Genomic DNA, 27766 nt, shown 5'->3' on the forward strand with positions numbered 1-27766 from the left:
AAATCTGTGAATATACAAACCTTACGTTCCAGAGTATGAATCTGCTACTGCAATCCCTTACGTTCCAGAGTATGAATCTGCTACTGCAATCTTTGCTTTTAGTTTTGTATTTAAAAAAAAATCTTTGACATAGTATACATTATTTTTTTTTAACAGAAATACACAATTTCTAGTAATAAAAGCTGTCCTCAATGATTGTAATTGGCTATTTTTGCCTTATTGACTGCTTTAGCTATCCGTGTTATTTCGTCAATTTAAAACAATACAAGTTCTCCTGAGAACTGACCAAACCTTCCCCAGCTCCAATGTGCAGCTAACTCAAATACTTCCAGTCCCTAACAGGCATTATTGGAGAGGCTCTAGCTGTCTGGCAGAACCAACTATCAGAGTTAAACCAGGTGTTACTTGTTAAAAGACAACTAAATGTACGTCTTCTAGGTTGTGAATATGTGAGTGAAAACTGTGTTCATCGGGTCTCACCGGTGTTGAGGGTTTGTAGTTTAAATGGTACGTGAAGATGTTATTCAGGCACGTATCAGCAGCAATGTTAGATCCTAGAAATACTTTTAAGGAAAATTTGATACCTCTACACAAATAGACTAAGTGGCCAAGCACTATACTACGGATCTTTCTCTTCACAATAAACACTTAAAAAAAAAAATCACTAATATCCACCTGAATCCTCCACCAACACAAATCCCCCACCAGCAACGCCTATGGTACGTGATAATTTCACATACATATTAAAAAAATTATGTAAAAAAGATTTAGCAGCGTTAAATAATGTGTTATTGTTTATAGTATAGTTATAGTTTTTAGCATTTGAAAACAAGCGAAATCTCAATGTATCTTTCCTGGTAAAATATTTTATAAATAAATTATAATATTTTACTACTTTTTAATGAATAATCACATAAAGTAAATTGGTAATAATGGAATCTTTATATATTTCGGAATATATTCGTATTGCATCTAAAAATGGTCCAATCAGCCTGCTGATGTTGGTTATGCACTGAGTATTTAAGTTTTAAATTCTCATTTTTGTTTTATTATTTTTGCATTCGACTGACTACTGAAGTGCATACACATCATACTTAAATATAACCACGATAGATTGATAAAGAGATAGTGGATTGATGACACCTCATTTCAACAGATAAGATGTTACCAGTACCTGGTAACATATATAGGACTTGACCAAATCAGGATTTTGCTATCACCATGTTGTCGGTTCGAAAAATTAGAAAAGTTAACAGTAACGCTCATTGGAAAAAAAATAAACAAAAGTGCATTTGAGCAAGCACTGCAGATGTCATGAATAAATTAATCAAATAGTTATTCATGACTCAGTAGACCAGGGTATTGAAGCTCAACGCTTTTTGGTTTGGAGAATATTATTTAGTTCAGGAACAAAATCCATTGAAAATGTTCTTACTGTATACGAGATGGTTGCTTAAGTGCTCATTAGGGGATGTACAAACCAGATGAGTTCAAATGTGCTTTGAAAATACCTAATGAGGATGTCACGTTCCTAACAATCTACTTCTGCAATAACATTGAAAACACTAAATATGAACCTTTTCTGTAGAGAAAAAAATAGCACGATACTTTCTAAATTAAAACAAAGCACTCCGTGGTCTATTTAAACTTTACTTGATCAGAAATCAAAGAGGTCATGTGGTTAAACCATAATTATTTTACCACAAACAATTTGTTATATTATATAATTTGCTCAATTAAATGGTCTGAACACACATGCAGTAATTAACCTACGATTAAGAGTATTTATATGAAAATACTGACTGTATTATTAAACAATGTGAAATAAAGCATTTTCTTTTTCGTACTTTTTTTCTGTAGACTATGGGATGATCTATTTTTGCATTCTGAGAGCATGTTTCTGTTGCATTCATAGTGCAAGTCGGTGATGCTATTGATACTTAAAAATTGATTTAAAGGAACACTATAGGGTCAGGAACACAAACATTTAGCCCCCGTGGTCCCCTCATGCCTCTAAAAATTAAGTAAAATCTTACTTGAATTCAAGCCTGCAGCTGCATAGTTTGTCCATGTTTCCTTTAGACCTGCCCCCACTGCCTGCTGACATCATCAGAAGTGGTGGCCTGATCCAATCACAATGCTTCCCCATAAGATTGGCTGAGACTGACAAAGAGGCAGATCGGGGCAGAGCCAGCATCATTCAAACACAGCCCTGGCCAATCAACATCTCCTCATAGAGATGAATTGAATCAATGAATCTCAGTGAGGAAAGTTCAGTGTCTGCATGCAGAGGGAGGCAATACTGAATGTTTGGATGCATTTTAGGCAGCCATGACCCAGGAAGGATCTCTAACAGCCATCTGAGGAGTGGCCAGTGAAGTTATCACTAGGCTGTAATGTAAACCCTGCATTTTCTCTGAAAAGACAGTGTTTACAGCAAAAGGCCTGAAGGTAATGATTCTACTCACCAGAACAAATTCAATAAGCTGTAGTTGTTCAGGTGACTATAGTGTCCCTTTAATGAATCATGCCCAAAATAATATACAGTCGTAAACATTCCAAAGATTTGTATTGGTAATTATTTTAATCAAAGGAAAGATAAATATTTCTAGAAATCAATATGTTGCCACATCTGTCAAAAAGACGAGTAAAGAATGCTTGTTGAATTCGTATGCAACGAGCACAAACCTGACTAATGGACTAGATAACAGTCTCATTTATTTAAAATTATTCAGATTTTTCTCTCATAACTACATAGAAATGATATAAAACAATAGTCGTTATGCGTGCTAACAAAGGAAATTCAGGTTAATTGGGCTAATACACTTTCCAATCACATCGACACAAATTAGTTTGTGTCTCCATGTTTAGAAACTTAATGAGTCATGATGGTAACGGAGTATAAGGCATGTCATGGAGACAATTGCATATTTTTTTTTACTATTCCGAGCATTCTATGGACACATTTTACAGGATCAGGGATTTTTCTATAAGAGTCAATGTTAAACCTCCACAGATAGGCATGTTTCCTGTGCAGGTGACCACCTCTTCGAATAGCTTTTAGCCCGTTTTATTTTCTTGAGGAACAGCAGTTATTTGGACATTCTTTTACTGAATATTTTGTCTTCTATGTTAAATTGGATTTCTAGTTTCTGTAAATGAATAGAATCTTAGGTAGAATTGTATTCTTTATATATATCTCACGAAAATCACATTATATCGCATAAAAATACAATCGGGACCAAATCTGAATTTCCTGCATTGTGAAAGTGAAAATAAAATGGAAAAATGCAGAAAATAATAGTACAGCACTATAAAATATCATATCATATGAAAGTAGCTGCTGTCATGTTATGACCTATTGTGTATTGTTCTCTGAACGCATGCAGCCATTCAGTGTACTGAGACACAGCAGATAACGGTTTGGAGACAATACGATGCTCTCTGACCTCCTTGTGCCTTCATTATTTGTTGCCCTTGGTTGGGCAGAGCACAAGATTAAAGTGTTACAAAAAGCCCTGTGATATGTAATGATGGTGGTTATTTTCTGGATATATCTTCTGATGCCAACGGTTAATATAAAGTCACATGTAAAACTTCTCGTGTGTTGACATAACTCCATGCCGGTACTTTGTATTATTTGTATGTAGTGTAAGATTTTTGTTGTGTTCGAGGTTTGAACCGTACATGCCTGCGAGTGAGCTCGGTAACTCTTTGCCCCTCCACTTTCTGCGTTTGTCTCATGTCTCATGCAGGGAGGCATGGAGTCCTAAATTTATCACGTTTATAGTGCAAGCACCAACCTCTCGTGCAAGCACCAACCTCTCGTCTTGATAAGAGTGCTGTGCAGTCACAATGGGACAGGCAGTTATAGTATAAGAACCGTAATCCACGACAGTCATGTTTCAACATAAAATAATTAGGGATGTCTTCATTAAATCTGGATTTGGGTAGAATTGGCAAGAGTATCAATAACTATAGGTAAAATCGCACAGCTGGACAATATTTCCGATTAAGATAAGGTAACCTAAAGCAGTTCTCTTATCAGTTCTTAGTTTAGCAGATAAACAACTTAGTAAATATCATTTTATTAAAGAGAGTGACTCTTCCGTAAGTACTGCAGATGTTTGAATTTAGTAAATTTAATCAGAAACAGATTACGGTAAGTAAAGAGTTCTCCAACTCTGATACAGTTACATTGTGTCTACCAGAGTCTGGATTTTACCATTTGATTCTCAATTAAAATGATTCACTGTTTAGTGCACAAACACCAGTGTAGCAATGGCTTATCGTTAGCCTTGATTAAATAGGCATTTTGTATTTCATATGAAGTCGCTAATAAATTCTGTTAACATGCTTTCAGACTCGCAGTAGTTCTTTTAGCAGTCAGCCTTCATTTTTATTTTATAGTCTGGTTGCTTCCATAAAAATATATTTCGCATTTAGTGATTGTATGTTTCTTTGATCTGCTGTCTGCATCCATTAAAGGACTGATACGCATTATAAAGGGAAACCTCATGAAACCATGTTTCAAGGAAATGAAAGGGCCATTCTAGGTGCTATAACTTTGCATACCTTGCATACTATGGTAAAACACCCCAGAGCTGTCAATTAGGCAGTTGGACTTGTATCGTCTTGGCTTCCTCTGTTTGATTTGTACAACTTTTACATAGAAACATAGAATGTGATGGCAGATAAGAATCATTCGGCCCATCTAGTCTGCCCAATTTTCTAAATACTTTCATTAGTCCCTGGCCTTATTTTTATAGTTAGGATAGCCTTATACCTATCCCACGCATGCTTAAACTCCTTACTGTGTTAACCTCTACCACTTCAGCTGGAAGGCTGTTCCATGCATCCACTACCCTCCCAGTAAAGTAATAATTTTTGATATTATTTTTAAAAGGAGAAACAAAAAAATCTATGTTGTTTTCCTGGCACCATATCTCCCTATAGTGCCCACTCCCCCTTGTGGTGCAGAATTGGTTAAAAAACCCTTCTGTCACTTAACTTGTTCCAGCGCCGTTATTCCTCAGTGCTAGCTCTAGGTCCGCCTTTGTTTATCCCCCGCTGTCAGCCGGCGTTGAGACCTAATGTGTATGCGCGGCAGTAGGCAGTAGGAAAGCATTATACAAGGCATAGCGTGAGGATGTCCAGCGAAAGTCCACTAATGGCCCGGGAACTCCCTCTATTGGCTGTCCGGTAGACAGCCACCAGAGTTGGAGTTATCCCATCCAGGTAATTATTGCAGTTCATTAAAAACTTCTATAATTACCTTTTACCAGAGTTAAGGGACCTGGGAAAATGCACCCAGACCACTTCAATGAGCTGAAGTGGTCTGGGTGCCTATAGTGTCCCTTTAAATTATTTTGAAAGTTTATTAAAAAAAATTTTAATAATTTGAAAAGCTTATCCAAAAATATAAAATTGAGGACAAAGTCAGCTCCTGCTCAATAGTCAGGGTTTAATTATCATCAAGATCAATGAATACCATTAGGTTTGGTAATAACAGCATCAGTACCATCTGGGACATACTTAAATACTTTAAAACTGTTAAAATGCTCAATGTAGCTTTCCTGGTTAAAATTTGTGATATTAATATTTTTATCTAAGCAGGCCATAAATGCTACATTAAGATCATTGTGGAGGGGTTGTTTAGGAATTGCATTACAAATTATCTTAATTGACCGATACTGATTAAAATACAAAATTTAATCAAAATGTGTAATTAGCAGAGTTGCTCCCAGCATTGCATGAAACAGGAGAGATGAAGAGGGTAAATCAGTTATTCAGATTTACCCTTAAAAAGGGCTTAGCAATAAGCACAAGGCATATAAAGTATTTATAGCATCATATAATGCTATATAGATAATTTCTGAAATTAAGGAGAATTATTCTATATATCGGTTTGCAATCCTTAAAGGAACACTCAAAAAAAATCACTGTTTAGTAGTTATATCTCTAATGAAAAGGCCTCTGCACACCCTTCTAACCCTGCCCAGACGTTCTGTGGATGTCTAATCACAGACTTCCCAATGACGTCTTTGCAAGGCAGGTGTTCTGGGAAATTGCTGCCTATTGAATTTATCTCCACTGAGCTAACCAAACCAGGAAGTAACAGGACCGGCTGTCTGACTGACAGCCAACGGGGTGTAACTAGGTTTATTTATACAAGTGCCAAGTTATATTGAAATCTGCACACTTTTTAAAATAAAAGAAACACATAAAGCATTTCAGCAAGCTAAAGTGTTTTAGATCTTTGCAGTGACCCTGCATAGGGATCTTGTCTAACTATGTTGAGATGATGTTCCAAAAAGTAAAGGCACTTTTGTCAAAGTAAAATTAGCTCTACGACAGATTGCCTACATATTTGTTCTGCTCAGATGTATAAAGATAAAGGCACATTTCCAAAGATGCACCTGAGAAAACTCTAATCATTCCTTCAAGTCACAAAGAAACCATATTCTGTCCCAAGTTACACCTAACAATTTCTCTGCAAAATGTGCATTTGTCAGCCAATAAAAGGTTTTTCATGTGCTAATATATGAAGTGACATGTTTTTCTATCCCCACCATGTGAGATAATGACAGATGATAAATATATTCAGTTTTTTAAGATTTTTTTTTCTTTACAGCTCGTGATGTGATGACACATTGTGAATTCAGCATAAAAAGCGTGCCTTAACGCTAATTTTATTTCCCTAACACTTCATTTTAGGCTCCTTGCATGTATCTGATTTTAATTAAAGTGAAACTCAACCATTTATTATAGAACTTTATAATATATTTAATTAAGTAGGAAATATAGCAAAGAAAGTTATTTAAAACTATATAAAACAAACAAAAATAAAGGAGTAATTGAAGCAAAATAGTTTTTTCTGTGCTTCTGCCTTTTTCCGCACATTAAGGATTTTGGTTTCTGATATCGCTTATCATTTAAAAGATCGTTATGGGTACTGACATTTCTTTGCTGCATTGGTGTGGCTTCCGTGGAGCAACATATGTGTTGTCCCCAGTAGGCATCCATTCTCCCTGTGACTCTAATTTAGTCTAGTGCATTTTGGGCAGTGTGCTGCTTACTGTGGTTGCCTGTTTTGAGTTTAAGTCCTTCATAAAGCGGAGTAGTTGCTAAGATTATTGCATCTTTCCTCTAGCTAATTGTATCTGTATCATGATGGATGTTTTTGGTGGAATTTTTCTTTGGGTTAGTTTGTTTGCGTCTCCCATTTGTAATTTTTGTGTTAAGTTGTTTGTTTTTCTTGTAGGCTGTTGATGATAAAAACTGTCTTACTCTTGATATGTTTGTGGACTAACGTATGCTATATATTTTATGTTGTGTTGTATTTGTGGTTGCATATGTATTACTAACATCTAACATTTAATGTTCTAAACATCAAGCTGACATGAGAAGTCTTTAAATGTGTTTCTCACATAATTCTCACCTTGAGTATTTCTGTAAAATTGTTCCCTGATCCAACTGGGATGTTAATTGCCAAGTAGACTGTTTTTTTTTTTTTTTAAGTGAACTTTCTTTCTCAAAATGTAGGTAAGAAGGTCACCCTCCGGTACATCTATACTTTGTGTTTGTGAAAGCACCACAAAATGGATAGATTTTAAACATTCCTGAAGACTGGATCCTGGTCTGCTAAAATGACAGATTGAAAGTGTGGGGCTTCTTGTATGCCCTTCCTCAAAGTGCAAATGGCATCCCGCAATGTGTTTAATTGGCCATTTGTGGCAAGCATCTGCATGTGCATCCCTCCATAGAGGCCACGTTTGTAAATCCAATTAGGAAAAAAATATCTGTGCTATCAATGTCTGCATTTGCTAGTAATTTGACTAGCACGGTTTATACATGTTACACGCTATTACATCCAACCAAAGACAATCTAAAGATGGCAATTAAAGTGCAAGAATATACACTGTAAAACACGCATACTTATGTATACTCTTTCTAAAATAATGGGCACGTAGACCACAATATATGCAGCCTTTTAGGTTCAACAATAAGACAATGCTGACCGTTTTCCTTTAGCAGAATTAAAACCTTTACGACTTCTCTTTTCACACTGTAACATATTCTCCTTCACTGTTCGCCAATAAATTAACATTTATCGTGTCGGTACAGATAGCTCCTGGCTAACACCTTTAAAGTTTTCTTCTCTGTTGGTTTGACAGCATTCAATCCATTGTAAGCCTGGTGTTCTGGCTACAGAACATTCCTTACAATCTAGGTGTAGTCTCTCTGAAGTTGCATACAGAGGTAATGTCATGCACCTCTCCTCGTCGCTCACATTTCTGCCAATACAGACTACAGTAATGTTCCATCCTTTCCAGCTGTCAAGCCGCATTGTTTGTCTGCCCTGAAGTTATTTGAAATAACAATTCCCTGGTCACTTTCTGCTGTTATCAGTAAAATCCATTTTATTTAGTATTGTGTCGTTGGATTTTTTTTTCCTTAATGCCGTTGTGCCATTTTTTTCTTTATCCCCCACTTGAGTATTTTAATCTAGTTTTCCTTAAATCATCTTATTTACTGTCCCTGTTGAATGATTATAATTTTTTTTTTTTACTCCTCTACCACATGCAATAAAGGATCACCTGAAGAACCCCAGGAGGGTGATTCCCCAATATATGGTATCACAAGCCTCAGCTATGATCCTTAACTACTCCACTCATATTTTCTCCTGGTGGCTATCAAACTTTCTTTTATCCTTTACCAGAACTTTGTCAATTAAATTTTGAAGAGGATTTGTCAACTATGTAACATTTCAATGTGGCACAGAATCGAATGGCTTGTTGGATAATTCATTCATTGCACTGAGATTTTATCACTTTCATTATCTACTGATAAGTTATCGTTTACACTTTTTTACCAAATTTTGGAGCTTAAAATAAATTTTACTTGAATATCATAAGTGAGTCGGTTTTGGCCCTTCAGAACCAAAAATTTAATTTTGCTGCCATCACAATTAGGTTTCTATAACCCTTATGCCAGCTTAAATATGCCCTTCTCTTTTTGTTTTGGTAGTTCGGTCAAGCCTCTCTTTTGTTAAATAAACAGTATGTTTTTATGTCATAGATCATCGTTGGCCAATAAGTGGTTAGTTTGAGATGGCATAGCTATTGGGCTACAGTTTTCCTGCTATTTCTCCACTCAAAAGTTTTTGTAAAATACTTCTAAAGTATATACACATCCCTCCAGTCAGAAACAATGTTATAAGATCCCCATGTATTTGAACACCATGTCTACTAAATCATACCATATGGGAATGATAGCAACAGATTGCTGGAGGCTTTGTGGCCACTTACGTGCATGTGTCATTTTTCTTGATCTTCTGTAACAGATATGGCCAGATATGGCAAGCTTCTAAGTGATAAAGTGGATGAACCAGCACGCTTGAATCCATAGGTGTATACTCTCATGACCAATGTTTGCTCCAGCCGTGAAAATTAATATGTTTCAAAGACTTCCCTAGCAGTGTGTTGAGCACTGACCAAATATTGCTCATGTGGAACTGTGAGAATACCAGACACATTCATAGACTGGATTATCTTTTGATTATTAAAAATTGTTCAGATACCTTGTATAGGTTGTAATAAAATCACTTTCTTCTTCCTATGATATCCTATAAATTTCTTCTTTCTTGTTGTTGGATGTATCGCCTGATGTTAATAAACATCTATATTATAATTCTTCTGTGTGTCAGTTACAAACATCAGTACACATTAGACTTACTGTATTTTTCGCTCCATAAGACGCACTTTTTTTCCCCCTCAAAAGTGAGGGGAAGTGTCTGTGCGTCTTATGGAGCGAATGTGAAGCTTTACTTACCTGTCTTGTAGCGTGGGCCGGCAGCACAGCGCGCACCGTGGTACAGGAACTTCAATTTCAGGTTCCGATTTCCGGCGGGACTGAAAGGAAGTGCGCACCCAGTGTGCACACTTCCTTTCAGTCCCGTCGGAAACCGGAACCTGAAATTGAAGTTCCTGTACCGCGGTGCGCGCTGTGAAGCCGGCCCACGCTACAAGACAGGTAAGTAATTATGGGACAACGGGAGGGGAGAGGGGAACACTGTGGGAGGGGTGGAGGGGGCAACACTATGGGAGGAGGGGGGAACACTGTGGGAGGAGTGGAGGGGGGGGACACTGTGGGAGGAGTGGAGGGGGGGACACTGTGGGAGGAGTGGAGGGGGGGGACACTGTGGGAGGGGTGGAGGGGGGCAACACTAGGGGATGTGGGGGGGAGAACACTATGGGAGGGTGGAACACTGTGGGAGGAGAGGAGGAGGGAGAACACTATTGGAGGGGAGGGGGAACACTATGGGAGGGGGATAGAACACTATGGGAGGAGGGGAGGGGGAGAAGACTATGGGAGGAGGGGAGGGGGAGAAGACTATGGGAGGAGGGGAGGGGGAGAAGACTATGGGAGGAGGGGAGGGGGAGAAGACTATGGGAGGAGGGGAGGGGGAGAAGACTATGGGAGGAGGGGAGGGGGAGAACACTATGGGAGGAGGGGAGGGGGAGAACACTATGGGAGGAGGGGAGGGGGAGAACACTATGGGAGGAGGGGAGGGGGAGAACACTATGGGAGGAGGGGAGGGGGGAACACTATGGGAGGAGGGGAGGGGGGAACACTATGGGAGGAGGGGAGGGGGGAACACTATGGGAGGAGGGGAGGGGGGAACACTATGGGAGGAGGGGAGGGGGGAACACTATGGGAGGAGGGGAGGGGGGAACACTATGGGAGGAGGGGAGGGGGGAACACTATGGGAGGAGGGGAGGGGGGAACACTATGGGAGGAGGGGAGGGGGGAACACTATGGGAGGAGGGGAAGGGGGGAACACTATGGGAGGAGGGGAAGGGGGGAACACTATGGGAGGAGGGGAAGGGGGGAACACTATGGGAGGAGGGGAAGGGGGGACACTATGGGAGGAGGGGAAGGGGGGACACTATGGGAGGAGGGGAAGGGGGGACACTATGGGAGGAGGGGAAGGGGGGACACTATGGGAGGAGGGGAAGGGGGGACACTATGGGAGGAGGGGAAGGGGGGACACTATGGGAGGAGGGGAAGGGGGGACACTATGGGAGGAGGGGAAGGGGGGACACTATGGGAGGAGGGGAAGGGGGGACACTATGGGAGGAGGGGAAGGGGGGACACTATGGGAGGAGGGGAAGGGGGGACACTATGGGAGGAGGGGAAGGGGGGACACTATGGGAGGAGGGGAAGGGGGGACACTATGGGAGGAGGGGAAGGGGGGACACTATGGGAGGAGGGGAGGGGGAACACTATGGGAGGAGGGGAGGGGGAACACTATGGGAGGAGGGGAGGGGGAACACTATGGGAGGAGGGGAGGGGGAACACTATGGGAGGAGGGGAGGGGGAGAACACTATGGGAGGAGGGGAGGGGGAGAACACTATGGGAGGAGGGGAGGGGGAGAACACTATGGGAGGAGGGGAGGGGGAGAACACTATGGGAGGAGGGGAGGGGGAGAACACTATGGGAGGAGGGGAGGGGGAGAACACTATGGGAGGAGGGGAGGGGGAGAACACTATGGGAGGAGGGGAGGGGGAGAACGCTATGGGAGGAGGGGAGGGGGAGAACGCTATGGGAGGAGGGGAGGGGGAGAACGCTATGGGAGGAGGGGAGGGGGAGAACGCTATGGGAGGAGGGGAGGGGGAGAACGCTATGGGAGGAGGGGAGGGGGAGAACGCTATGGGAGGAGGGGAGGGGGAGAACGCTATGGGAGGAGGGGAGGGGGAGAACGCTATGGGAGGAGGGGAGGGGGAGAACGCTATGGGAGGAGGGGAGGGGGCGAACGCTATGGGAGGAGGGGAGGGGGCAACACTATGGGATGAGAACACTATTGGACAAGGGGAGGAGGGGTTAAAGATCATTATGGGACAGGAGAGGGGAGTGGGTGGTAAGGAACACTATTGGACAGGGAAGAAAAAAAAATATTCTGAACAAACTTTCCCATAGTAAAAAACACTAGGGATAGTTTGTTCAAAATATTATTTTTTGGGGGTTTCCTCCTCTAAAAACTAGGTACGTCTTATGGAGCGAAAAATACGGTACGTTTTCTCCAGGTTTCTGCTTACAGTTAGTGATATATAATAAAAAAAAACAAAAAACAAAGGATGTTACAGGATAATGGATGTTCAACAGTAGATGTTAATTGCTGGGCCCAGGAAGGAGAGAGAGAGGGTCTACATAGTTAGAGAACAGATAGACAACAAGCCTTGTGGTCCTTTGTCCATTATCCTATATAGCTGTGACCATAATGACGTCAGCCATATAAGGACAAGAACCCCAATCCACATTCCAAACTTCTTAGACAGAAGAAAGCTTTGTTTCGTATTGAAACCATCTGTTACTTGTGTCAATCCAGACATCCATACCTACTCTATATGAACATAGATTATGCAATATTCTACACAGGTAGTGCTCTGAGCTGTATAAGTGGACCTCTCTGAGGCATTTTGGGGTAATCTTGGTACCACAGTAAGAGTGACTTACTTGGCAGGGCTATTCACGAACATGTGAATTGTTGCTAATTTAATGTAAATGTAAAATGTTTGCCCAAAATAACAAAAATAGAAAACTAAACTATACAGTAGAAAAAAGTAGTATTCAAAATAAAAATAAAAAAGCAAATTTCAATATTTTTTTCACTCCACAAACTTTATAACATATCGCCTTTTACCGTATTCAGCAAACTGTATCCAAATATCTGCCTCAACACTCAGACACCGTTCCAATGTTCTAGTAACATTTATTTAGCAAATACTAAACACGTTTGCTATTGCAGGTAAACGGCAGTAGTGTCACAAATTCAAATATACAAACAATGAAACTGACTAAATGATGACATCCGTAGCCTGGAAATTGTCAGCCACTTATAAAGTTTTAATATGAGTGAAATAAGGTGGTGTGTTTCTGGCAGTGATTATATTATGAACACCTCAAGCAAGCCTCGAGAAAAGTAACTTCATGTCATACCTAGTGAAATGTTCCAAGCCACTTAAGTGTAAAGGAGATTTGTCACACAGAGTGTCTGATCTCAAAAGTCCAATAGATTGTGCAGTAGATATGTAATATCTATAGAAAAACAAAGTACAGATAGAGTTCTGGGGAGATATTTGTAACAACCACCAAATAATTGTATTTTTACAATATTGAGAATACATTAAACAATTATGGACAGCCATAATCTGTACGGCAGTTTCACTTTTAGCTGTCTTTAAATCTAAGGACGTCAATTTCCAGGAGGAAACATAATATACTGCACAACATTTATTTTTCTCATTTTAAAGGAATTGAGTCATTCGGGGGGGTTATGGGGAAATGTACAGCCCTTATGTAGAATCTAGTGGGATGATGAGGATTGGTTTCCAATTACAGCCTTTTGCTAAAACATCACTGGAGGAAGATCGGAAATCAAAGTATGAACATGGATTTTTTTTTTAATTTGTTATGTAGTTGTTCTGGTGTCTATATACTTTCCCTGCAGGCATGTAAATGTAAACACTGGATTTTCAGTGTAAAGGCAGTGTTAACATTGCTGCCTAGGGACACCAAACTTGATGATGTCAGCCAAGGGGGTGAAGCATGGGTGGGTCCAGCCACGACCCTACCTGCACCACGCTGGGAAAAAGGTGACTAAATCCCTTTTTAACTGGTGGTATGGGAGGCTGGGGTACTAAACAGCTATTTATACCTATAGTGTCAGGAATACACATTGTAGTGTTCCTTTAAGTATTTATGTGTATGGTATTTTATAAATAGACAGTAGAAGAACATTGAAAAGTTAACAAATCCATTCCCCGAATGGCAGTTGGATATTAAGTAATTTCTATGTGATTATAGTACCTAGATAAGGTAAATATAACAGTCTGGTTAGAATAGATAAATAAGGGTATACATGGGTGATGTGATCTATAGCCCCAGTGTGCTGCTCTGTGTAACACTGTAAGAACAAGCCTTGCTTGTACAGTGTAGGTGGCTGTGACCAAAGCCCTCGTAAAGAAATGTGGTGCTCTACCAGTTGAGGGCCTGCACTGGGTTCACGGGAAAGAGAAGTGAATGTTACATTGGAACTTTTGTCATTTTGTTTTACTTTCACAATGTATTTTATTGCATATTAAAGGAAACCTCAAAGCACCCTAAGCATTACAGTGCACGTTAAAGGACCACTATAGGCACCCAGACCACTTCAGCTTAATGAAGTGGTCTGGGTGCCAGGTCCAGCTAGGATTAACCCTTTCTTCTATAAACATAGCAGCTTCAGCAAAACTGCTATGTTTACCTATGGGTTAATCCAGCCTCTAGTGGCTGTCTAATTGACACCCGCTAGAGGCACTTCCGCGCTTCTCACTGTGATTTTCACAGTGAGAAGACTCCAGCGTCCATAGGAAAGCATTGAGAATGCTTTCCTATGAGACTGGCTGAATGCGCGCGTGGCTTATGCTGCGCATGCACATTCAGCCGATGACGACGACGAGAAGGAGGAGGATAGTCCCCCGCCCAGCGCTGGAAAAAGAGGTTCATTTAACCGCTTCCACCCCCTAGAGCCCGGCAGGAGGGGGGGCCTGAGCGTGGGGTGCTGTGGCGCCCTCTCAGGGTAATTATTCAAACCTTTTGCACACAGTTTGACAACTTTCTTGGGTACAGCGGATGCTGGTCACCTGATGCAGGAGAGCTGGAAGGTTTCTGCATTGAGCTAGACTTAGCTCATTGAGCTAGGAGAGTGCTGATCTGATGTTCTGAGCCAATGAGCTGGTGCCCAACTGCAGGACTGTACTGGGGCTTCCATGTCTCCCAGATAGGTTTGTCAAAACATATGCAAACTGTTTCACTGCTTGACTCCTAGCCCCATAACTACTACAGCGCCTGGAGTGTTTATTTAAATATTTTTTGCAACAGTTTTTTGTGTCTGTATATCATCCGTTATTTGCCAAATGATGTGACCTGCCTCAGATAAAAATATTTTATTTACCCAACGTGGATACATTTACTGTATTTCAAACCGCAACTACTATGAGCTTGAACGTGGTGGGGCGCTGTGAAACACTCAAACACCAAACATTCAGAGCTCCGAAATCCAGGGTAAAATAAAGAACAGAGAGGGTAGTCTTCCTTATAGTACACTCGGGTGGTATGCACATGATACAGCACGCAAAAGTCATCTTTCCCTTCTTCTATCGTCAATAGCATAACTATGTTCTGGGAAAATCCTCAGGACCTCTATGACGTTCATTGTAAAGCTATACATTTAGGATCCTTGGAAGTTCTGAGTGCACAAAGCCCCTCTTCCAAGCAATATTCAGTTCGGATATTGTAAAACTATGCCAAGGCAGAGTAAACTTTATACGGCGTATTCGGTTAGTAATGGCAATAGTGGGAGCACAAGGAGATACTATAATTTCACTTTAAATCATCTTAGTAGGAGAAAAGAAAAAAATGTATGTTAGATAACAGGAGCATCAATGCAGCATTTAGACGTCTATTCACTGTGTCTATTAATAAAATCACAAGTAAGCTACTCCCGATCGGGCTAACATATCAATCTGATTGTTGCTCTCCAAAGGTTAGCAGGTCCTGCCAAAGAGATTTCTTTGTCTTTTGTTCCTGCTATAATTGAGGTGACCATAAAATGCAGCCCCAAATGTAGTTAGTGGATTTTATTTTCAGGCTTCTGCCTTACTATCTGCAAAAGGTCAAACAAATAGCATTTTCATCTCTTTAACATTTTATAAGACAGAGGTCTGAACAGCTTCATTCACCCTTTATCTACTGAACTTGGATCCCTAAATTAGATTTTGAAATTGAGTGTGCAGCTTAGTCAGTAAGTTACCATAATGCTCGGAGCATTGCATTCAACCCCAGAACACCAGAGGTCATTGTAATATGAAGTAAAATGAATTGAAAAAGAAAACGAAAAAAAAATAAGAAAAGTTATTTCTTAGTGGCTTTTAGCGCAGTAAGCGTAGATTTTATAAATCATTCAATTGTAGGAAATGAAAAACACTTCCAGCAGACGATCCATGGGAGACACCCACCTCACTAATCTCACAGCGGCGCATGACAATTTTCTGTATTTAACTTAAGCCGAACTTGATTAAACTCAGCAAATATACTGCTGGTCTTCAGTATGACCTAGACAGAATATAAAACCGGTTTAACAAGCATACTCTTTCTGGATTTCCTTTATTTTTATTTTTTTTGTTATTATTTTTTTTTTATTGCTTTTAGCAGCAAAAACGTAAATACTGCCATTAGATTTAGGGTAAAATGCCGTGAACAGTTAAATATATTATCTAAGACTTTTTAACCCCTTACATGAAAGCCTCTCTGTTTGACACTGACGCCTGCAATGTATCACTCTTGCCTGTCCACATGTACATGGATAAGTGGTCTTCCTAAACAATGTTGTCTAGATTGGGTGGAAATGATATTGGTACTGCAGGAGTTTCTCCTAATCTACATGGCCAAATTGGGGATGGTGCCCCAGGGCCGATTATAATGCAGGTCTAGCACATGGTTTATAAACTGTTTTATATTAAATTGGAAGACTGTACCTGGGTACTCTAGGCAGCCTATCCTCTACAGTGCCCATTTAAGAGACGCAAGTAGATGCAGCACTGAATGGGCAAGGTATAGAACAATGACCGTCACTACAAGAAAAAGACTGTAAACATTTAAATGTGCATGCATTCAGAAGTATCTAAGCAGAAGGAAATCAAAGATTATATTCCTGTCTGTACAGATTGACACCCCACTTTCTCACTCCAGAGTTTGTCGAAGTGTGAGCCAGGCTGTTTGTACAGATAATTACGGTAGTAACTTTCTAAGCTAAGTGCTGAATTAAAAGTTTTTTTTGCAGCAAAACATTAATGGCAGTTTAATGTGGCATTTCTTAGCGAATTGTTTGAGTTAATAGTCAATACATTGAGCTACAAGCCATTAAGGCACCAATGGGGTTAAATGCTGCATATAACAAGGCTGTCCAATTCCAGCTCTCAAGGGCCACATGCCCACTTGGTTTTCAAGATAATACTTAACATATTGCTTAGTGATGCACAAAGTTAATTACGTGTTAATTAGAGAAATCCTTAAACTCTGGCAGGTTAATGTCCTGCGAGCACCGACTGTGCAGCCCCAGTGTATTCCTTTGAACACCTAATAGTTTGAAGCATATTATGGAGGGGAATAGACATGATGAGCCGCGATTACTTCAATAATTAAACATCCCATACAGTTTTAGATGCTTTATCTATGCATTAACATTGGACATCTGAACTGTCTGTACGTAAAAGTTTTGTAAACATGGTTGGGGTATCATACAAATCATGTGCTTATTTTTTTATTTTATTTTTTGTGACGTTTATTAAATCCAAATCAAGAGATTCATACGAAGGAGTCTGATGATAAGCTGCTGCTATGTGCATTCCCTTTTAAAATTTAATGTTCCTTTTCCGCTAGGTTCCTTTTTTAATCCTTCTGAGAGTGCCAATAATATTCATAGCAGTAAAGCACCACGGACGCTCAGACACAGATATTAAAGTGATGACCATGCAGGTTTAAGGCAGGCACAGGACAGCCGTTTGATATTTGCCGTATTAGTGTGGGTGATTCCCTTTAGAACAAGCTTTTAAGTGTAGATTTCCCGACCTCTCCATGTAAATCATCAGACATTTCACTATTATATAGAATTATTTATAACTAATCTATTCATATGTATGTTTTTAAATAATGCAGATTATATTTAAACAAATAATGTTAGAAAGAGGATTGTGGGGGGGGGGCGGGGGTTATTGTTGGTTTTTTTGTGGTTTTCGTTTTATCCGATTCGGCACCTGATTGCATACCTTTTCAAGTGTCTCTATTTAGGAGGAACAGTCTCTATTTTGGGTCCAAATCCTCCTGACCCTCTTTTCTATGAGCTCCATATTGTTGGTGTATCTGAGTGTATAACAGAGCTCCACAGCAATAATACTCCCAGTAATGTCTGGGAGTATTTAAACTACAATAAATGTGTTTAGAAATTAGTCTGTGTTAATAAAATAGTTTTTGCTCTATATTGTAATTTAGTTCCAGAAATTATTAGTAAGTCACCTAAAATTTCTCAGAACAGCTCCACCTATGGCCCACTCCCACCTCTAAAATGAAAGTGTCCCTCTTTGTGTATGGGAAGTATTGGGAGACATGAGCGTAAAACCAGTTACCTATATTAACTTTTAAATTGTCATATTTCTTTAGAAAGTATCTAATCCCAATCGGTGTTTGATTATTACCCTAAGTGGAGGAGATACCTTTAAGAGCCTGTTATAAATAGCCTAAACTGTCATACTTTATTAAGGAGAGCATCATATTAAAACAATATGGCATCCAAAAAACAAAACAAAAGATTGAGTGTTAGAGTATAGTGAGGCAGCAAAGATACATGTAATGATATTTAATATTATGAAATCTAAATAATTTATTAATATGCACATCCAAACATACCTGGCAGTCTCTAACAGGATTCACATTTGTGTAAGATGTAGGAAAGCATAAGACAGATCATGTATATTCAGAAACCTATCTAACGTTCTATAACAGCATTCATGTTTGTATAATGTATGATGGCATAGGACAGATAATATAAATGCAAAAAACATGTCACGAGAGTACATAGAGGTTGTAATATGTGTGTCCGTTAGGTCACAAATCTGCAGAAGCTAGGTTAAGGTAGGTCAACAGAATGGCTAGCAAGCATTACAGGGAATCTATTGTGTTAGGAATACAATCTTGTATTCCTAACACTACAGTGCCCTCTGGCCGCCCCACCAGCATTTTTAGGGTTAAGAAACCCTTTTTTTTTTTTACCCATCCAGGAAGTGCCTCTAGTGGCTGTTTGATTGGCAGCCACAAGAGGCAGTCTTAGTAATGCTAGATAATCATTGCTGTTTCTCGAAACTGCAATGATTTACATTGCCGGACTAAGTGGAACATTTCACCTACACCACTTCAATGAGCTGAATAGCATTTTTAAACTGGCGAGCCAGTTCCACTGAAAAATAACCCTAAACAAAATAAAATTGTGGGAAGGACGAGCGAGTAAGAGAACAGATGGCCTCTCCATAGCAGAAACGGCACCGCCATTCTGGGTGGACGTCAAACAGAACTAAATGGCCAATTGTATTTATCAGGTTTCTGCCCCTACCCATGGCTACCTGCTATTATCTCTATATGCTTATTATATGCAGATATTTGAGTCGATTAGCTTAGCAGTTTTTTGGTCTTTTTTTTTTTTCTTCTAAATTAGCTTTCCAAATAATTAAATACTTTGGAAAAAAATCTAAATGGTTTATCTCCAAAAACTCTTAGTCTGTATTGGTGACTTCAGTAGATAAATAATTGGAAAAGATTTTCTAACAGTTTGGAATAATTTCGAAAACTCATTAAATTAAAGGCCAAAGGATTGTGAAATGACCATTGCCCGAATTAAATAAAGAGGGCAGGCTATTTATTGTAATTATGCATTTGATCCATGAAAAATGTAGTTGGCCCAAATGTCAAAATCTTCTGAATTACTATCAAGAGGCAATGAAAAAATGGTTACAAACAACAGTTACTCATTTTTTAATGAATGGATTTTATTTGTGTAAAATTGACTTGGTTGAAGAATGACTGTTTAACAATGTAAATATGTACATAGCAGATTAGTCTATATTCTATCATCTACTGTGTAATAATCTAAAAACTAAAATGTGATCTACAATAAACTAGCATACCCTACAGAGAGTACATATTACAAATGCCTTTGATATAGCCTCCGGTTATAATCAGACTGTAATAACTTCTGTTTCAGTGTTTTAACCTTTCTCCTTGAAGCAAGATGTCTTCTACGTTATGCTGATAGTATTGTACGAAATGAGATCATGCAATTCTAAACTTTTGCATTGCAATGAATCATCAATCAAGTGATACCATACAGATGACACCTGCTGTATGTGAAATTAATTTAGCCACATTAAACCAGCAGTTTGGAAACAGAATTCAAGGGGTATTTCTTCATACGGCTTCCTTGATAATCTAATGTAACATTTTATCTTAATTTCCCTTTAAGCCCTCTCCCTCTCACGTTAAAGGGACACTCCACACACCTAAGTACTTCAGCTTGCTGAAGTGTTTTATGTGTCTGGAATCTGTAATTTAAGAAGTTTTATAAAAGTGCAAGTTTCTATCAGATTTCAAATTAGAAATCGTCACTTTTGTATTTGTCAGAAACACCTCTCTTGGTGTCAATCAGCCAGCCAGGGACGTTTTCATCCTTTTCTGTTAGCTCCACAGACCTAACCGAAGTGTCAGATGTGCTGTGCTACCGCTCCCCTGCCTTCCCCTTTCTCAATCAGTTTTACTATACCTCCTCGAGAAGCATGAGAAGGCTGCGATCACACACACTTGTAGATCCAGCATTCGGGTTTCTCAATGAAAGCCTCATGTGAATTCCAGACACAGACGGAACGCTTTGCAAGCTGTTCGTATACCATAAACAGGGAGAAGAAAAAATACCGTATTTATCGGCGTATAAGACGCACTTTTTTCCCCTGAAAATAGGGGAAAAATAGTGGGTGCGTGTTATACGCCGATATCCCATAATTACTTACCTGTCCTGAAGCGTGGGCCGGCTTCACAGCTTGCACCGCGGTACAGGAACTTTAATTTCATGTTCCGGTTTCCGGCGGGACTGAAAGGAAGTGTGCACAATAGTGTGCACACTTCCTTTCAGTCCCGCCGGAAACCGGAACATGAAATTAAAGTTCCTTTACCGCGGTGCAAGCTGTGAAGCCGGCCCACGCTTCAGGACAGGTAAGTAATTATGGGAGGGGAAGTACACTATGGGAGGGGAGGGGAGGGGGGGGGAAGTACTCTATGGGAGGGGAGGGGGGGGAAGTACACTATGGGAGGGGAGGGGGGGGAAGTACACTATGGGAGGGGAGGGGGGGAAGTACACTATGGGAGGGGAGGGGGGGAAGTACACTATGGGAGGGGAGGGGGGGAAGTACACTATGGGAGGGGAGGGGGGGAAGTACACTATGGGAGGGGAGGGGGGGAAGTACACTATGGGAGGGGAGGGGGGGAAGTACACTATGGGAGGGGAGGGGAGGGGGGGGGGGAAGTACACTATGGGAGGGGAGGGGAGGGGGAGAATACTATGGGGGGGGGAGAATACTATGGGATGGGGGGGGGAGAATACTATGGGAGGGGGGAGGGGGAGAATACTATGGGAGGGGGGAGGGGGATAATACTATGGGAGGGGGGAGGGGGAGAATACTATGGGAGGGGGGAGGGGGAGAATACTATGGGAGGGGGGAGGGGGAGAATACTATGGGAGGGGAGGGGGGGAGAATACTATGGGAGGGGAGGGGGGAGAATACTATGGGAGGGGAAGGGGGGAGAATACTATGGGAGGGGAGGGGGGGAGAATACTATGGGAGGGGAAGGGGGGAGAATACTATGGGAGGGGAGGGGGGGAGAATACTATGGGAGGGGAGGGGGGGAGAATACTATGGGAGGGGAGGGGGGGAGAATACTATGGGAGGGGAGGGGGGGAGAATACTATGGGAGGGGAGGGGGGGAGAATACTATGGGAGGGGAGGGGGGGAGAATACTATGGGAGGGGAGGGGGGAGAATACTATGGGAGGGGAGGGGGGAGAATACTAGGGGAGGGGGGAGAATACTATGGGAGGGGAGGGGGGAGAATACTATGGGAGGGGAGGGGGAGAATACTATGGGAGGGGAGGGGGAGAATACTATGGGAGGGGAGGGGGAGAGAATACTATGGGAGGGGAGGGGGAGAGAATACTATGGGAGGGGAGGGGGGAGAATACTATGGGAGCGGGGAATACTATGGAAAGGGGGGGACACTATGGGATGAGGGGGGAATACTATGGGAGGGGGGAAATTTCCTGGAATTTCTTTCTAAAAATGAGGTGCGTGTTATACGCCGATAAATAGGGTACATGCTTTCTTTGGGTAAATATCTACTAAATTGTTGTTGTTTTTTTAAATCAAGTGGAGTAAACTGCAAAATCCAATGGAGTAAACGGCAAAATACAAAAGTATTCCAAAGATCTACTGACACTTTATGGAATTAAAACATGGATATGCTAGTGAGATCCCATTTATATGAAAGTCATTATTAACGTTGCACAACACACTTTTCAAAACTCAACAAACTGTGAAATAATACCAGACTGCTCAGAACGTTTGTTGTCGTACACTGATGACTTTCAAATAAATGGCATCTGTCTAGAGCAGGGGTTCGAAACCTTTCTTGGGCCAAAGTCGACTTGAAATGAGGAAAAAATTCCAATGCACACTTTTATTTCTTTTTGTATTCACAAGCAGTTAATAAACTTTGCAATTACCTGAAGCTGTAACAAAGAGAGATGCACAGTTCTAAACAAATGTACTTATTACTTTTAATCACTTGCCAGATGGGAATCACAATTTTACTGCTGACACTAGTTAAAAATAATAATCAAAATAAAAATAATAAAACATTTGAGGACTGCGTTCTACCTATTATGGTCCTGAACGTTTTGAGGTGGTTTGGGTAACGCCAGTGTTTACAATGTTTGGGGACCACCATTTTAGTGAACCCAAGTCCACCTTCACCAAGTGTGGTTTTTCTGGATTTAGAACATTGCCACGTTGTATACTATACTTTTTCTTTTTAAAGCCCTGCTGTCACCAAATATAAACTTCATACCGTTTACTTCTGTACAGCTCTGTGTCAGTCAGTTTGTATTTTTTCCCCTTTACTTTCATAATATACCTAAGGAAAAGTAAAGAAAAAGTTGTTCTACTCCTGTCTAACTATTCTGCTCTCCTGCTTGACCTCAGATGAGGTAGGAGGGTCCTATTGGGAGTTTTACGTGCCCATTCTGCATGCTGATTGGTTGTTTTTTTGTTGCTGGAGGTATCGGTAAAGGAGGTTAAGCAAATCTTAGTTTCCAGTCTTTAATACAATTTAGATTATTCATTCCCCAAGGCTAGAATAATCCCAATCATATTGTACTTTCAAAACAAAATCTAGCATTTTCTGCGATTTGTTTGATCCAGTGTCCTGTAATGACAGCGCTGATATGAAAGCTTTTATTAATAAATAAATTGTAAAGCTGATTGCTGCATCTAGAATTTTGTTTTCCAGAAAGCGGTACCCTGGCTCTGTACATAGTGCTTAATGTGTATTTCTCTGTGCTTGTCTTTTTTCAGGGGTTATTGATCCTGTTGCAGAATCTACCAACTGCTCAGTGGGGTAACGAAGACATCAGCATCTTACTAGCAGAAGCCTACAGATTGAAGTTTGCATTTGCAGATGCCCCCAATCATTACAAAAAATGAAGCTGAATCGATTTTTAGATACCCCTCATTATCTCTGATATGTATCTGTTTGAATTATTGTTTTTTCCATTTTTATTTTCCTTTTACCAATTGTAACACATTTATTTAAATTTCCAATACCTAGTTGCCTGATTTTAGGTTTTGCCATGGTGCCAGGTATCTATACACATGGATATAACATATACCAAAAAAAAAAGCATATTTTTACCTTGTAATTATCGGATTATATAAGGAACAGATGACATAATCTTCTGGTGAATAAAGCAGTTTTTGTACATTTGATTATGAGAAAGGATTCATGTGCAGATATTCCAATTCTGTGTGAGCTACGCATCTTAGTCTTTGTATTTCTGAAAATTATTAAGAATTAAAACACATCTAACATTTGGCTTTCAAAACTGCTGGGACATTTTCCATACCCTGTGTTTTTGCCTTTGAGAAAACATGTAATTTTAACAATAATTGCACAACCTCTTTAAATCTGACCATATCAGTGATAACCGATAAATTCAATGTATTTTTTTTTTATTTTTTTTTATTTTGGGTTTTAGATCTGCTTTTCATGTTTGGCAATGTGACAGTAAGTGAATACTATGAAAGAGACTGTTTTAAATCAGTTTAAAACAATTTTCCAACATATTCCCAGCAGGATCTCTTTAGAATTTCTCTTCAGAATGTGACCATATTTCTGTGGATTTATCTGTGGTTAATATTTGAAGATGTTAGTTTATTCAAGTGGAGGTAAAACATATTTATTTTTGTACCTTCGGTGACAGTTACTGATTAAAACAGGGTATAGAGGATGTAATACCAGGATGTTGCCTGGGTGTGCTTCATGTAACCAAATGCACAAAGAGGCAAAAAATAGAATGGATATTTGTCAAAATGTTCTGTTCTAAAAAGTGGTGCAAAAATGTAAAAGGGGAGGAGTCATCACGGGAATATGACTTGGTTTCCATGGTGATTGCACCCTTTTTTAGTATGTCAGACGATTTTTTAAAATCAAAATACGTAATCTCCCACATTGTGTTTAAAAACTATCTGATGCTCCTGTGTGTACAGGGTACTCAACCCCATATTTTATGAAAAATGTTTCTAATAAAAACAAACAATAGAACATATTATGAACATCTTAATACATTTATAATTGCTATAAGAGAGATGTGATGATAGGGCCACCTGAAATGTTATGTGTGTGTATGTGTATATGATATATTATATAGCTCTATCAATCATATACTATTTTACTATTAATTGCACATGACATTGTGGAGGGTGTGCTGTGCAAGGACTGCCCACCTTTTATATTCTCTGAAATTAAAGCGTTTCGCAGCTAAATTATTCTGACTAACAGAACGTGAAATTCACAAAACTGTTATTGTCTTTATATGTTTACAGCCAGGCAAGGCACATATACCACGTTACAGATAATATATCAGTGATTTGCACAACATAACAACATACAGTATAAATTGGGTATATACAATATAAATTGGGGATACTTATCCAGAAAGACCAACCAAGCCACCACATACATCTCAATGATTCTCACGTTTCGCCCATATGGGGATCTGTGTGTGCAAACAGGTATAATTGCAAATGTGTAATGGAAATTAAGCTGGATTTTAACGGGAAACTGTACTAAGCCAATCCATTACTTTAGATCTTTATTAAAATGTTATGGGCGCTATTTATTAAGTATGGCCCTATGTATGTAAAAAAAAAAAAAAAAAAAATCAACGTATCTTATTGTTTTCCTGCTCATTGTTATAATACTCTTTCCGTCTCTCAACAGTTGTTGAGTCACTATTAATGTTTTTGCAGGGCCCACATACAGTAGATAAGATCCTTGCTAAAGCGAGCTGACAATTTAGTGGGTCCCATAATGCTCTCCCATCGTGTTTATAGCTGTTGACTGAATGCATAGAGTCTCATTAACGCCTCAACCTTCAGACTTTGGTAACGCTGCGTAATTTTGGAGATTTTGGAGACGCTGCGTAATTTGTGTAGATTAAATCAGTCAACATAAAGTGATCTGAAAATGTTTAAACATCGAATATTCTCATGTTAAAATGTTGCTGGGTCTCCACAGTCTCTCCAAAATAAATACCCATCAGAAATGTCCTACAAGTGTAGTGCTTCCTATTAGCCACTCCTGGTTTGTAGCATGACTGACTGTTATATTTATTGCTGGCTTACAGGACCTCCTTCTAACCAATAGGATCTGTTTGTGAGGTCAATGAGTCACACCGTATGCAATATCAATCAGCACCTCTTAGCATTATATCTGAGCTGTACGCAAAAATAGACTCAATGTTTTAAAGGAAAAGTGTGTTTATTTATTACTGACATTTAGAAGGCACCAACATATTCCGCAGCGCTGAATAAAAGTAGATTCATTTTTTTATTATTTCTATTTAATTAACATTTTTCAGCTTAAATGTAAGTTAGGAAAGCACAAAAGAGAACTCAACCCAATGTAGACTGACTAGCAAGCCATGTTTCCTTTAGGACCACACACAAAAAAAGCTGTATAATGGGAAAAATAGGATTTGTATTGTATTATCTGTGCTTTTATATATATATTTTATTTTTATTTTAATGCTACACTTAAACATTATCTTCCTACAAGAAATGATAGAACCCCAATGACTGTCAATAAAATGTCATGTATTATTCATTATTCTCAGATTATAATCAGTAATATTTTAATATAAATAGCCCGTTATTTTTTACAATTTCCTGTAGAATTTCTTCTTTAATATAACAAAGTTTATACTAGTCAAAAGCAAAACTCTTTAGCTGTCTTCTAGTTTAATAGTCAGTGTAATCTAAGTAACTTGTCTGGCTTTTATATGCTTTCTGTGTTTATCATATTATTCATAAACATTTTTACGTAAAAACAAAAATGACGTCTTTCATTAAATATGTATTTTTTGTCACTTAAATCATTTATTGACTGTAGTAGATTTACCTTAATCACAGTAGAAAAAAATGTATTTTATTTTTTACTAACGATGAGTGCAAGGTTTATTTATGTAATACAGCTGAGATTAGAGCAATATCCTAAGAATGAAAACCGAGAGTGTGACGGTGACTAAAGAAAAATTATAAAAACTACTAAAGTAAAAATCTTTTCATGTGCAAGACTTAACAAATAAGAAGACATGGAAATGTCTAAGTCATTGTTACAGACTGCGGCACTTCTAAGACATCTGTGGTACGTAGCACAGTATTCCTGTGCGTTAAGTAATATTAGAATTCTTACGGTTCATCGATAAGAACGTGGATGCCCTGAAACACGTGTCACTGCCCTTCAGATCAGTGATAAAAGTATGTTTACGATTAAGTCCCAAGTCAAAAATATTTGTCTAAAATCAGAACTAACTGAAGATGTTCAAAATATGGGAAGTGACTTTTTGGAAGATACCCACAGACTTAGCACGGTGCAGGTTTTGCCATGAGAATTGCTGGGGCAAAGTTTCAAAACTGGAGCCAACGGCAGGAACATTCCACTGTTTCCATTTCAACTGTTCCTTTTCACAATGTTGCCCCACAATTTCTCGATTACCGATTCCTATTAATACTGAAATGCAGGGCCACCCAGCCATAGGTACACACAAAATTAAGCCCTACACTCCAAATCCCCCTGGGCAGAAGCAATGGCAACCATATACATCAGCCCAAATACATAGAACAAACGTTACCTGCACGTTACCCAAAGACACGTGTAAATAACAGCTTTTGTTCTATGTTTTAGGGTTGATGAGTAATGTAGCCAATGCTGCCGCCCAGGAGTAGTGGAAGTTTGAGTGCAGGGCTTAATTTTGTATGTTTGTATTTGCTTCCCTATTCCATAGCCATGGGGTGCTGCCTGCGATCCCATGTGCGACCAATTAAGGGTTAGTAACTGTGCAGGGGTTCATTCAATACCCCTTGCTGTCTCAAAAGAGATTTTTATTTTTTTTACCTGAAACCGAAAGAAGCAATGTGAATTGTTAGTATAGGACTTACCGAAGACGTGGCAGATGAGCTTGCACTTTAATGGCCATTGGAGTGATATTTAACACCATCTGTAATTTAAAGGACCACTATAGTGCCAGGAAAACAAAAACTTGTTTTTCTGGCTCTATTCGGTCTTTGGGTCCCACTCCCGCCGGGCTGAAGGGGGAGGAAGTGGTTAAATTCTTACCTTTCTCCAGCGCCGGGCTCCCTTGGCGCTGGGGAACTCTCCTCCCTCTTCCGACATCATCCGCCGAATGCACATGCACGGAAAGAGCCGCGCGCATTCAATCAGTCCATAGTAAAGCTTTTCTCAATGCTTTCCTATGGATGTCCAGTGTCTTCTCACTTTGGTTTTCACAGTG

At 39.7% G+C, this 27766-nt stretch overlaps 1 protein-coding gene across 1 annotated transcript in view; it reads left to right on the plus strand.

Annotated features, from left to right (window-relative positions):
- TBC1D22A (TBC1 domain family member 22A) overlaps window positions 1-25125 on the plus strand; it is a 504456-nt gene extending 479331 nt beyond the window's left edge. The window contains exon 13 of the mRNA XM_063446790.1: window positions 23271-25125. Coding sequence (XP_063302860.1) covers window positions 23271-23399 — 129 coding nt within the window. The 3' untranslated portion in view covers window positions 23400-25125. The remainder of the gene's footprint in view (window positions 1-23270) is intronic.
- The last annotated feature ends 2641 nt before the right edge of the window (window positions 25126-27766 follow it).

This window comes from Pelobates fuscus, chromosome 3 (assembly GCF_036172605.1).
Source record: "Pelobates fuscus isolate aPelFus1 chromosome 3, aPelFus1.pri, whole genome shotgun sequence".
In the NCBI taxonomy this organism is placed as follows: Eukaryota; Metazoa; Chordata; class Amphibia; order Anura; family Pelobatidae; genus Pelobates; species Pelobates fuscus.